Raw genomic sequence first — 11,889 nt, 5'->3', positions numbered from 1 at the left:
TCTGCTAGTTTTCCAAAGTGGTTGTACCACCTTACACTCCACCAGTAGTCTAAGAGAGTCCAACACTTTCGAAATAGATGGACACCGTTGTTTTTTTTTTACATCTCTAGAACTTTCCTTCTCCACTCTTATGAATACTTAGAAAAGTTTGAAAATTTTCATCTTAAGAGATGATCTGATTTTTTTGTTACCCATTTACGAGCTATAATTTTGTTGACTGAAATAAAGAATCTCGATAAAGTTAGATGAAGGAGTTTATTCAATAATCAAGAAGAGGAACTTGAGCCTGGGAAACAGTCCAAAAGAGTGTTCTGAAGGAAGTTTCAAGGTCTACAGATCTGAGCGCAGCTTATATAGTTTTTCAAAGCACTGTATGTGCAGAAAGGGCCTTCCACATCAAACAATCATGTACGTCAAAGGGGTATCTGTTCCTCCATGACAGGGTACATCTGGTTTTTCTCTAGGTAATACATGAAAGATAAAATAAATAAGAACTTCTTGGTTACAAATCCTGGAATTTTGATGTTATTTATGTGTGGAGAGAGGCAAGGACCAGAATCGCTAATCATTTCCCAAACCTCAAAAATGCAACTAGGTTATGTGAGAGCCAGGTACTCTTTATCTCTTCCTGTTGCAGAGGTTTTCCAGCTGGCGTCTTCAGTCATGAGGTGAAGGGTTGTAAAGTCATTCTGACACAGGCTTAAGATGCCCTGCAAGGCCGCTTCACAGTAAGGCATGGATTTTGCACCGACTCTATGCCTATGCAGCCTGCTTGCTAGTTTTGCCTGACAGACCAGAGAGAGGGGTGCCCATTACTGTTCACAATTTGAATACAAGATTTCTGCTTGAGACAGGGTACTGATCGTAATGTAATTACAATAACAACTACAAATTCATATCTATTAAGTACTTACTTTGTGCAGGGCGCTACACTGAGCACTTAGCTGAACCTGGGAGTCAGAAGATGACTTTGAATCCCAGCTCTGTCCCCCGTGAGCAGTTACCTGGCCTTTCTGTCCCTCAGATTCTACGTCTAGAAAAGGGAAGGCATCTGTGATCTCGGGGCATGGGCCAAATCAAATACAGGTAGGAACCGGTTCCCGCAGCCGGCCCGGGCTAGCCCTGAGTACCCAGAGCACAGCGGAGGGACAGGCCGCCCCCAACTCCCTCACCTCCAAAATCCGCCCGTCTTTGCCCTAAGCTTTTACTCACCTCCAAGCCCCGGACATCCGGACCTGCCTGTAAGAGTTCTCATGTGAGTAGCAGTCCGTAAGGGAGTAGCTTCAACCCATCAGAGCCTCTCTCTTAGGTTGCTGTTCTGGAGAAGCCAAATCAAGAGCGATCCAGCCGCCCCTCGGCCCAGGCCACCTGCAGACCACTCGCTGCTTCCCTTCAGCCTTTCAAACAGGCCGCTCCGGAAAGACCAATCACAGCCTTCCTGCCCCCTGTCCGCCGGTGCGACCCAATCAACGTCATCTGTCGGTGTGTCACGCTACGGAGTCCAGCTGCCCTGCCGCTTTCCCTTTGGTACGTCTGCGCAGAGAGGAAAAGCAAGGGCTGTTGAGGCTAAAGAGGTGCCATCTTGGTTAAGGGCAGGGCTGTGGGCTTTTAAGGACTTTTTCTGAGGAAAGGCAGGAATGCTGCACCGTTTCCACATATCCCGGAAGCCTCTCTTTGTGAAGCACGAGGGGCTTGCCCGTGGCGCCCCCTGGCCCTGGTCCCGGCGGAAGTACCCGGGGAGGCCGGGCCGGGGTGGACTAGGGAAAGAAGCCCAGGGCCCCTGAGCTTCGCGGACGTGGCCGCGTACTGCTCCCCGGGGCAGCGGGGGTGTCTGCGGCCCGCGCTCAGGGCCCTGTGCCGGGACGTGATGCGGAAGACCTACGGCCACCTGGGCGCGCTCGGTGAGGTCCGGCGATCCGGCCAGGACCCCCAGTAATCTGTGGGAAGGGGGATTGATGTCCGGAGACGAGTGGACTGGAAGTGTGGGGCACTGAGGAAGCAGCCTCACCCTCCGCTCTCCAGTTCTCAGCTGAACCCAGTGTTTCGCCTTCGCTGCATTTTCAGGCCCCAAACTCGCTTTTATCTCTTGGGTGGAAGGAGAGGTGGAGGCGTGGGGCCCGGAGGCCCAGGATCCAAAGGCTGATAGCCCAGCAAAGGTCGCAGGTACTTCACTTCAAACCCCCCGCCCTCCCACGCGGATCTCAGCGCACACTGCCTCCTCCAAAGCCCCATCATGTCTCACTGCACCTCATCTGCAGTAAGGTTCCTATCTCACTGCAAAATGGCTCAATACAACAGCTAAATTGGGATTTATAGCACCACTTAATCACGCTGGAAAACCCCAGTTTAATGCAAAATAGAGCTTGGGTCTCCAAGGCAGCTAAGGGAAAGAGGAAACACTTGTAATTTGTTTTTTGCTGTGTGATAAAATGAAGACAAATATTCCTTTTGGATATTAATTATGTGGATCATAGTATAATGGATAATGCCTCGTCAGAGATTTCAAAATAAAGAAAACACGTTTTTCCTCCAGCCATGATGTCGTAGTGTTTGTTCCCAGCAGGTTTCCGCTGGAACCTAGAGTGCAGTGCAAGTGTACACTTTTTGATAATGGCCTTGAATGGCACCATGGGAGGTCATTGAATGGCTGTTTTGCAAAGGGATCATGAAGAGGTTTAGGACTGTAAGCTCCATGAAGGCTGGGACCATCTCTGCTCTCAATGCCTGGCACAGAGAAGGAGTTCAATAATGTTGACTCCTCCCTTTATCTCCAGTTTTCAGGGCTTTCCTGTCATAACCCTGAGCAACAATAAAATTTGCTTTTACTCCAGGCTAGCTTTCAGAGCTTGGTGAGGCGGCAGTCTTTGAGCCTCATTCCCAGGGGGCCATATACTCAGCCATTCATGCTCCCTCCCAGGGCAGGCTGTGGTCTAAGTTTCAAGTTTTATCTTTTCCCCTGTCTCAGGGTCCAGCGATGGGAGTGAGGAGAAAGAAGTGCTAAAGAAGAGTCCAAAGCAAAAACAGATGGAACATGAGGGAGTGTCTCTCAAGGAGTGGTTGCTATCCAGCGCGCCACTTGACCTCAATCACAAAGCTGCTTGCCCAGAGCTCTACTAGAACTCAAGGCAAAGCCCCATCAACCCTTGGCTCAAGGACACTCCCACCCGCAGACCACCCTACTCTTGCCCAGATTGTGGCTGCAACTTCAGCTATCCCTCCTTGTTGGCGAGACATAAGCGGGTCCACTCTGGGCAGCGGCCCCTTCCCTGCAACCACTGTCAGGCCCATTTCTCCCAGCGCAAGTACCTGCTCCAGCATCAGTTCATCCACACAGGTGAAAAGCCCTACCCCTGCCCTGATTGTGGGCGACGCTTCTGCCAGAGGGCTTCCCTGGCCATCCAGAGGCGGGCTCATGCCGGGGAGAAGCCCTACCCACGCCCAGACTGCAAGAGTGGCTTCACTTACCCCTACTTGCTGGCAGTCTGCCAGCGCAAGCACACAGGCAAGAAGCCCTACAGCTCTCCCACCTGCAGCCTCCGTTTTGCCTGCACCTCTCTGCTGGCTATCCACAGGCACAGGCGAGAAGCTCTATCCCTGCCCTGACTGTGGCCTTCACTTTACCTACTCTTCTCTCCTCCTCGGTCACCAGCACATCCATTCTGACAGCTGGCCCCACCCCTGCCCCAAGTATGGGAAATGCGTCAAGTGCAAGTATGCCTTGGAAGCCCATCAGTGGATCCATCGCTCTGGCGAGAGGCTGAGGTGGCAGCAGCCTACAGTAGGGCTTTCAGAGCCAATTCCTGTTTTGGGAGGCCAGGATCCTCCAGTTCATTTCTGGTACTTTCCAGATATATTCCAAGAGTGTAGGTGATAGAGCTCACATGAGATGATTAGAATTTTCTCTGGAAAAGAAGAGGCAAAGTTTATGCATTTTATCAGGATAAGGAAAGGAAGTGGGCATTTAAGGAAAAACAAAGCTCTGTGTTAGGAAATAAGCAGAGGTGACAGAGCACAGAGAAGGTACATTGGAAGAAGGAGGCAGGAATCTGAAAGGTCACCTGAGGGCTGAACCCATTTTCTCAGGCTCCACTTCCAAGTCTCACTTGGGGTTACTTTACTGCAAACCATTCACCCAACTGGCATTTCTTTCTGGATTGTTCCCTCCCTTAAAGCAATCTGCTTTCTGGTCTCTATCTCTCCTATACAAGGGTACAGGGGTTTCCTAGACACAAGAGCCTATTAAAGGAGCCCATACCTACTCTGGGGATCCTGGAAAAGAGGGCACACCTTGGGCCTCTCCCCACTGGGGGAAGCTCATCCAAGGATTCTGTCTTTTAGCCAGGGCAAGTGAAACATCTGGCAAAGAGACACGTGCGGTGTCAAGCCATTGTTGGCACTGTTTGGTCTTGAAGACCTAGAGGTGGCCATAGAGAAGACAGTGACTTCAGGTGGGGAACTGTCCTGCCCTACAGTCACTCTGCGTGTACTGCACAAAAGTATCACACTTAATGAGCTTAAAGGTTTTTTTTCAAACTTTTATGAATTAGTGATTGCAATGTTTTTTCTTCAGTTATTTGCATGTTCCCTGGATTTTACATCTTTTGAATGAAGATATATTCTTGGGCCACAGCAGCTGGAAGTACAATTCTGGGAACTTTTTTTAAAAGAGAGAGTAAATTACTGTGATTAGAGTTGAAATCAAGGCATAGTATCCCCAGTCTAATTTTTACTCTAATGCTTGTATGTTGTCAATAGTTAAGAAAGATCTTTCTGACCCATTTGGATCTGCTAGCCCTACTTTTGAACAGGAAACCGTTGAAGGAATAAGCAAGGAATTGGGTGGGACTAAGAAGGTCTGCGTGCCAGGAATGGTGCTGGTAAGTCAAATATCTCTCTGGACAAAGGACTGCTTCTCCAGAGCCCTGGGTTCCAAAGATGATTAATAATGGGAACTGGGTGTTATCATTACTTTACCACATAGCCTCTCCTAAATTGGTAGACCTAGATTCCAGGTTCAGCTCAGTCCCCACCAGCTGTGTGGCCTTAAGTCTATTAGTTAGCATTTCTGAGCCTTAGTTGTCTAACTTATAAAAAAAACATGAAGGCACTCAGCATGTCTTTATAGTTTAAAGAACAAATAGCAGAGCTTCCCTCCAACATATTATTATAAAATTTTTCAGTCATTCAAGAGTTGAAAGAATTTTATGGTAAACACTCATAAGCCTATCACTTAGACTCTACAATTAACCTAGATTCTGCAGTTTTGCTATATTTGCTATATCACACATCAATCCATCTATCCATCCCTCCAGCCATCATTTATCCACCTTATTTTCTTTAACCTATTTCATAGTAAGTTGCAGACATCGCTACATTTCACTCCTAGACACTTCAACATAGGGCTGAGCTTTATGCAAGAAACTTTAGCTCTCCTTAAAGTTCAGATGCTCTCCCTTAAACTTTATCTCTCCCTTAAAGACCCTGTTGTTGACAGGTAAAATTTATGAACCATAATTATCTCCTGTATGTTTTATAACTTCTCATAATTATCTAGATTCTTGAACAAACATATACAATTTGGTGGGCATTAAAAAAATTTGAGGGGCCGGCCCAGTGGCGCAGCGGTTAAGTGCGCACGTTCCGCTTTGGCGGCCTGGGGTTCGCCAGTTCGGATCCCGGGTGTGGACATGGCACCGCTTGGCAAGCCATGCTGTGGCAGGCGTCCCATATAGAAAGTAGAGGAAGATCGGCATGGATGTTAGCTAAGGGCCAGTCTTCCTCAGCAAAAAGAGGAGGATTGGCAGCAGTTAGCTCAGGGCTAATCTTCCTCAAAATAAATAAATAAAAATTTAAAAAATAAATCGAAAAAAATTTGAAAGCAAGAGCATCTTTGTATTTTTATAATGATGGGCAGGAAAAACAACTTGACATCAGCCACTTATGATGGAATAGTTTTAGTCTTGAAAGTTTGTTGCAATCTGATTAGTTAAGTCTTCTCCATCCCTAGTGCAAAGAGAAGCAACTTAGAACAGAGTACCTGAGGAGCTGGCCTGGTGGCACAGTGTTAAGTTCGCATGTTCCACTTCCCGGTGGCCCGGAGTTCGCTGGTTCAGATCCCGGGTGCGGACATGGCACTGCTTGGCAAAAGCCATGCTGTGGTAGGTGTCCGATGTATAAAGTAGAGGAAGATGGGCACGGATGTTAGCTAAGGGCCAGTCTTCCTCAGCAAAAAGAGGAGGATTGGCTGTAGTTAGCTCAGGGCTAATCTTCCTCAAAAAAAAAAAAAACACAGCACCTGAACAGACAAAAGTATTTTTTGGTCTCGGTGAAATGCTTTGTAGTTTCTCTTTAGGTAAAGTTGATTCTCTGTTTAAAAAGAGACTTATTTATGAGGATATATTTTTCCTGACTCCATTTCCACATTATTCACCACAATGAGTGCAGTGAGGCACATCTAGAACTCAGTTATAAAGTAAGCATAGAATTGTTACAGGTTACATTAAAAGCCAGAAAGTATTCCGGGTGAAAAATAGCAAGGATAGGGCCAGAAAATGTAACGACTAAAAAGGCACTAGCTTATCAGCAACAAAGAACGTTCCTGAGCAAAAAGAGGAGACAGTGTGTGCAAGGGCAGGCAGGAGAGCCGAGCAAGGAATGGTTCCAAGACCACACTGTGGGCTGCTGCCAGCAGAGACCTAGTAGGTCCTGTCCGTTATTGCCAGTGAGCAGCCCCAAGCTTGTTTAGCAAACAGTGTCTGCCATCCTGCCCGACTGCAGCAATACTGCAAACATGGGGATGAAGACATCTAATACTCACAGTCTAACGCCACAAGCCTTTGACAGAACCCATCTCGACTGAAAGATAGGAAAACACTGAATCTAGGACACAACCCAGGAGAGGAGGAAGGGAAAACCCTGGGTGAGAGCCGAGGCCCAGTCCAACTTAGAGAGAGAGGACTGAGGGCTCAAGGAGGGAGGTTTTCCGGGAAAAAAATGGGGATTTCAGATTTGATGCTATTCTAGGTAATTTGGAACAACTTAAAGAAGCAGAAAGGGCAGATAATGCAAGGAGAAAAGAAAGACAATTAGAAAATTCAAGAAAAGCAAACAGTGACGATAGCATTCAATATATAAGTGTATCAAATCAACACGTACATCTTAAATTTACACAATGTCTATGTCAAATATATTTCAATTAAAAAAAGCAAACAGGGTCAGCCCAGTGGTGTAGTGGTTAAGTTTCTGTGCTCCACTTTGGCAGCCCTGGGTTTGCAGGGCCGGATCCTGGCCGTGGACCTATACTGCTCACCAACCCATGCTGTGGTGGTGTCACACGTACGAAAAATAGAGGAAAGTGGACACAGATGTTAGCTCAGCAGCAATCTTCCTCAAGCAAAAAGAGGAAGATTGGCAACAGATGTTAGCTCAGGGCCACTCTTGCTCAACAAAAAAGAGGATTGGTGGCAGATGTTAGCTCAGGGCTAATCTTCCTCAAAAAAAAAGAAGTTACCAGGGGCTGGAGGAGAGGAGAGTGACTGCTTAATGGGTTTCATGTTTCCTTTCACGGTGATGGAAAATGTTTTGGAAATAGATAGTGGTGATAGTTGCACAACATTGTGAATGTAATTAGTGCCACTGAACTGTACACTTAAAAATGGTTAAAATGGCAAATTTTATGTCTCATATATTTTACCACAATTTAAAAAATTTAGTAATATACCAAAACCATTGAACTGTACACTTTAAATGGGTGAATTGTACAGTAAGTGAATTATATCTCAAAGCTCTTAAACTGAAAAACTTGTACACTAATGTTCATAGCAGCACTAGACAAAAGGTGCAAAACCCAAGTGTCCATCAACTGCTGAATGGATAAACAAAATGAGGTATATCCATACAATGGAATATTATTCAGCCATAAAAAGGAAGGAAGTACTGAGAAAGGCTACAACATGGAGGAACTTTGAAATCACATTCTGCTAAGGACAAGCCAGACACAAAAGGCCACATATCGTATGATTCCATTTAAGTGAAATATCCAGAAAAAGCAAATTCATAGGGACAGAAAGCAGATTAGTGATGGCCATGAGCTGGGGGGCGGGGAGAATGGGGAGCAGCTGCTCAGTGGGTAGGGGGTTTTCTTCCGGAGGGATGAAAGTAGTGATGTTGGTTGTACATTGTAAATGTACTAAATGCCACTGAATTATACGGTTTAAAATGGTTATTGGTGTGTATTTTACCACAATATTTTGTATTGACCGGAAAGGTTACACAAGGAAACATTCAGGGGCGACATCAATGTCCTATGTCTTGTTTCGGGTGATGGTTAACACCGTTGTATGCATTTGTCGAATGTTACACTGAAAGTGTGCATTGCACACTATGTACAATATAACTCAACTGAATAAAGAGTTTAAAGTAGTCTCTAGGGAACAGGGGGAAAGGGTACAGGGGATTGTCTTTTTCATTATAAACCTCTTGTATTACTTTTAAAAAACCATGTACATTTAATGAATTTGGAAAAAAATTTAAACGTACTTTAAAATTTCCCCAACTAGTTCCAGCCCCACCAAGCACATTCTTCCGCATGCAGCTCCGATCTAGAGACTCTGTGAGCCGAGCGGCAGGCGCTAGGAGTCGGGTGGGCTCTGCAGCGGTGGTCCCCAGTGTAAACGTGTACCTGGTTTCTACCTCGGCTGTCCCCACGATTTGGCCAGGGGGTGTGCATCTTCTCGCAGGGGCTAGGGACCGGATTCCAGATCCTGCTGTCAGGAGGCATGAAAGGAGATCGCTGGGGACAAAATCCCGGGCTCCACAGATGCCAAGGTCCTCGACCGGTTCCAGAGCCCGCCGAGCGAGGCTTCAGGGCTCGGGCGCCTTCCAACGCCCCGCCAGCCCCGGCCTCGCAGCGCAGCCGCTTCCTGCCCTCACGGCCAACCATCGGCCGCCCTGCAGTGCTGGCTGCGAGGTGCTAGAACCTGCGGGCCGGTCGGTCTTTCTTGAAGGCAAGAAAGCTCCTCTCGACACCCTCTCGGTTCCCTCTCCTTGCCCTCTCCCCACGGCCCCCCAAAAAACCCACCCGCAGCGGCCATTGTATTTAAGGGCAAGTGGCCCGTGAGGCCGGAGATACCAGAGAGGCGCCATGTTTGATATGATCAAGGGATGGCGCCCTTAAGAGCAGCCAGTGACAACTGAAGCCAGGATGTCGCCATATTTTCTGAAGGCACCTTCCGGGTCTCTTAACCCCGGGTGTCTATGTCCAAGCTGCCATAAAGCGAAAAAACACCGAAGGGGTTTATTTGGCCCCATCAGAATCCCCGCATCCCTAACAGCCAGTCTCTGCTACTTCGGTTCCCACGGCCGCGTTCGGACGCCAAGCCTGGGCGGGGCCCCGGCCTCGGGAGCCCTTCCTGTGGACGACTAAAGCCGAGGCCAGGAGCGGGGAGGCGGTGGCCCCGGGCACAAGGCGGCCGCTGCTCGGGGCTGGCAGGCCCCATGGCGCCGCCCCCAGCCCCGCTTCTGGCCCTGAGACCGGGGGAGACCCTGCCTGGTTGCAACAAGCCGGTGGCCGTGAGGTTCGCGGACGTGGCCGTGTACTTCTCCCCGGAGGAGTGGGGGTGTCTGCGGCCCGCGCAGAGGGCCCTGTACCGGGACGTGATGCGGGAGACCTACGGCCACCTGGGCGCGCTCGGTGAGGCTCCGGGTCAGCGCCCCTCTCCTCCTTCACTGGGGTTCACAGGGGTTGTGATATAGAAGGACCGAGAGGATTGTCAGCCCTAATCCCGCACTATTCTACCAACAGCACCAGCCCCCATTCCCAGGGCTTCAGGTACCCCCTCAGGAGAACGTCCATCCTGCATCCACTTCCATCATGCAGGAGCATTGCAGACCCTGTCCAGATTGAGCATAAATTCTGAGGAGGTGCCCTCACCCTGGCAGGGGGATGCCATCTTCCCAGGACGACCTCTCAGGCCAGCTCTGTGATCCCTGTTCTCTCCCAGGATTCCCAGGCCCCAAGCCAGCCCTCATCTCTTGGATGGAACAGGAGAGTGAGGCTTGGAGCCCCGCCGCCCAGGATCCTGAGGAGGGGGAAAGCCTGGGAGGAGCTCTGAGAGGTGAGGGATTGTCCCAAGTCTTCCCCAACCTGGGAGGGGTTCCTGTCTAGCAATGATTTCTTTCAGATCCCCATGTCCAGCATCCCTAGAGGAATTAAAGGGCCAAATGATGTTGGATACTAGAGGAGAAAAGAAGGCAGACGTGCTACAAAGTTTTCAGAACTTGGGACAGTAGTTATGTTGAGACCAAAGTAGGAGAATCAGGAGCCCAAGTCCATGACTCAGGTTTCCAGGTCCCTCTCGTAGAAAACACCACTCAGGCTTCTTTTTTCCATTCCTGTAAGAATGGAAGTGGCTTCAGGTCTTCCTTTCACATTCCTCAAGCAGTGCAAAGAGAAAATGCCCAGTAATTGACAATTTGGCTCTTCTCCCCTCACCATCCCCTACCAGAGTGATTTTGAACAATTATGTTTTCTCATCTCTAAAAGTCTTACCCTACAAAAAAAATCAAGAAACCACAATAATACCTACTGCTTATTGAGCATTTACTAAGTGCTTAACATGCTTCTACTTATTTAATCCTCCCAGCAACCCTGTGAAGTAAAGAAACCATTGATTCCCATTTGACACATGAGGAACCAAGGCCCAGATAAGTCATTCTTAAGAGATTTGAACCTTGTTTATCTTCCTTTGAAGCCTGTGCAGTAATCACTAGGCAGTACTTTTCTGGCTCTTTCCTAAGTAAAAGCACCCTATAACCTAAGACAGTCTAAGCAAATGGTTTAAAATGTAACTTAATTCCTGTTTCCCAGGAGAGGCCCCAAACAAGAAGGACGAGGAACCCGAGGAAGGGCGAGGAGCAAAGGGACCCAGAAAGACTTCTGGGAAGGAGCGGCCTAAAGAACCGATTAAACACAACCTTGACTCAACCATCAGCAAAGCCTCGGCAAGAGCACAACCACCCACGAAAGCTGCCTGGGACCAGAGCGCAGGTGCGCAGCCCCCTATCCCCATGCCCAGCATGGACGCTCCCAGCAGCCAGCGGCGCCACGTGTGTGCAGACTGCGGCCGCCGCTTCACCTACCCCTCCCTGCTGGTCAGCCACCGGCGCATGCACTCGGGTGAGCGGCCCTTCCCCTGCCCCGAGTGTGGCATGCGTTTCAAGAGGAAATTCGCCGTGGAAGCGCACCAGTGGATCCACCGCTCCTGTTCTGGGGGGCGGCGTGGCCGGAGGCCTGGGATCCGGGCTGTGCCTCGGGCCCCAGTCCGGGGTGACCGAGACCCGCCGGTGTTGTTCCGGCACTACCCGGACATCTTTGAGGAGTGCGGGTGAGCGGCTCCCGCAGGCTGGGTTGGAGGCTGACCTTGGCCCTGAGGACTGACTGAGTCAGGGATTTGGGAAGCAAAATTCACCCTTTGGGCTTCCCTCAAGGACCCCTCAAGTATTCAAACTTGTAAAAAGAAAAGTGCCTGTAAAGATTCAAATAGATTAAACTTGACACCCCTGTCCCCAGTCTTTCTAAAAAAATGAAGAGAGTAAGATGCTGGACTTTTCTCAAGTGTTATCTCAGTAACAGGTGCAACCAACATCTTTCTGTTGTGTCAGACAAAAAAAAAATCCCACTGTTGCTTATCTACATCAGAGGTAACTGCTGAGGGTAACTAAGGCTTGGGGAGGGGGCTCCAGATGGAGGGCATGGACAAGCCCCGGATAACTGATGCCAGCAGGAGGCCCAGGAAGTGAAGTGGGTGGAAAGAGTGGAAAGCACTGGGCACAGATCTAGTCTCTGCAACTTGCCCCAAGGCACCACTGGTAAGTCACGTGCCCTCCCTA

At 49.0% G+C, this 11,889-nt stretch overlaps 3 protein-coding genes across 4 annotated transcripts; all 3 read left to right on the top strand.

The window, feature by feature from the left end:
- Positions 1-256: 256 nt before the first annotated feature.
- LOC124241748 (zinc finger protein 785-like) lies at positions 257-3,134 on the top strand. The gene is made up of 3 exons (XM_046665802.1): positions 257-1,901; positions 2,065-2,163; positions 2,966-3,134. Exons 1-3 carry the CDS (start codon positions 1,868-1,870, stop codon positions 3,115-3,117), a joined length of 285 nt encoding a protein of 94 aa, XP_046521758.1. The 5' UTR covers positions 257-1,867; the 3' UTR covers positions 3,118-3,134.
- Positions 3,130-5,643, top strand: LOC124242011 (zinc finger protein 785-like; the record flags this gene model as incomplete). Its single annotated transcript, XM_046666464.1, is given in 2 exon segments — positions 3,130-3,572; positions 3,574-5,643. Coding segments are annotated over 2 exon segments (741 nt in total), but the record flags the coding sequence as incomplete, so codon positions are not given.
- A 2,226-nt stretch (positions 5,644-7,869) lies between these two features.
- On the top strand, positions 7,870-11,597 carry ZNF688 (zinc finger protein 688). Of its 2 annotated transcripts, XM_046665800.1 has the most exons (3): positions 7,873-9,691; positions 10,002-10,115; positions 10,868-11,597. In XM_046665800.1, the coding sequence occupies exons 1-3, from the start codon at positions 9,496-9,498 to the stop codon at positions 11,386-11,388; spliced, it is 831 nt and encodes a 276-aa protein (XP_046521756.1). In that variant the 5' UTR covers positions 7,873-9,495; the 3' UTR covers positions 11,389-11,597. The 2 variants fall into 2 exon arrangements, with proteins under 2 accessions (XP_046521757.1, XP_046521756.1); XM_046665801.1 differs by lacking the exon at positions 10,002-10,115 and having other exon boundaries at positions 7,870-9,691.
- The last annotated feature ends 292 nt before the right edge of the window (positions 11,598-11,889 follow it).

This window comes from Equus quagga, chromosome 7 (genome assembly GCF_021613505.1).
Source record: "Equus quagga isolate Etosha38 chromosome 7, UCLA_HA_Equagga_1.0, whole genome shotgun sequence".
Classification (NCBI taxonomy): Eukaryota; Metazoa; Chordata; class Mammalia; order Perissodactyla; family Equidae; genus Equus; species Equus quagga.
Note: the sequence above shows the minus strand (reverse complement) of the source record. Positions and strands in the feature narration are given on the sequence as shown.

Coding starts and splice junctions, on each gene's coding strand:
- LOC124241748 (XM_046665802.1), top strand. CDS start 1,868: ATGCGGAAGACCTACGGCCACCTGGGCGCGCTCG. Junction 1,902..2,064: donor CGGCCACCTGGGCGCGCTCG/GTGAGGTCCGGC, acceptor CTGCATTTTCAG/GCCCCAAACTCGCTTTTATC. Junction 2,164..2,965: donor TAGCCCAGCAAAGGTCGCAG/GTACTTCACTTC, acceptor CCCCTGTCTCAG/GGTCCAGCGATGGGAGTGAG.
- ZNF688 (XM_046665800.1), top strand. CDS start 9,496: ATGGCGCCGCCCCCAGCCCCGCTTCTGGCCCTGAGACCGGGGGAGACC. Junction 9,692..10,001: donor CGGCCACCTGGGCGCGCTCG/GTGAGGCTCCGG, acceptor GTTCTCTCCCAG/GATTCCCAGGCCCCAAGCCA. Junction 10,116..10,867: donor CCTGGGAGGAGCTCTGAGAG/GTGAGGGATTGT, acceptor CCTGTTTCCCAG/GAGAGGCCCCAAACAAGAAG.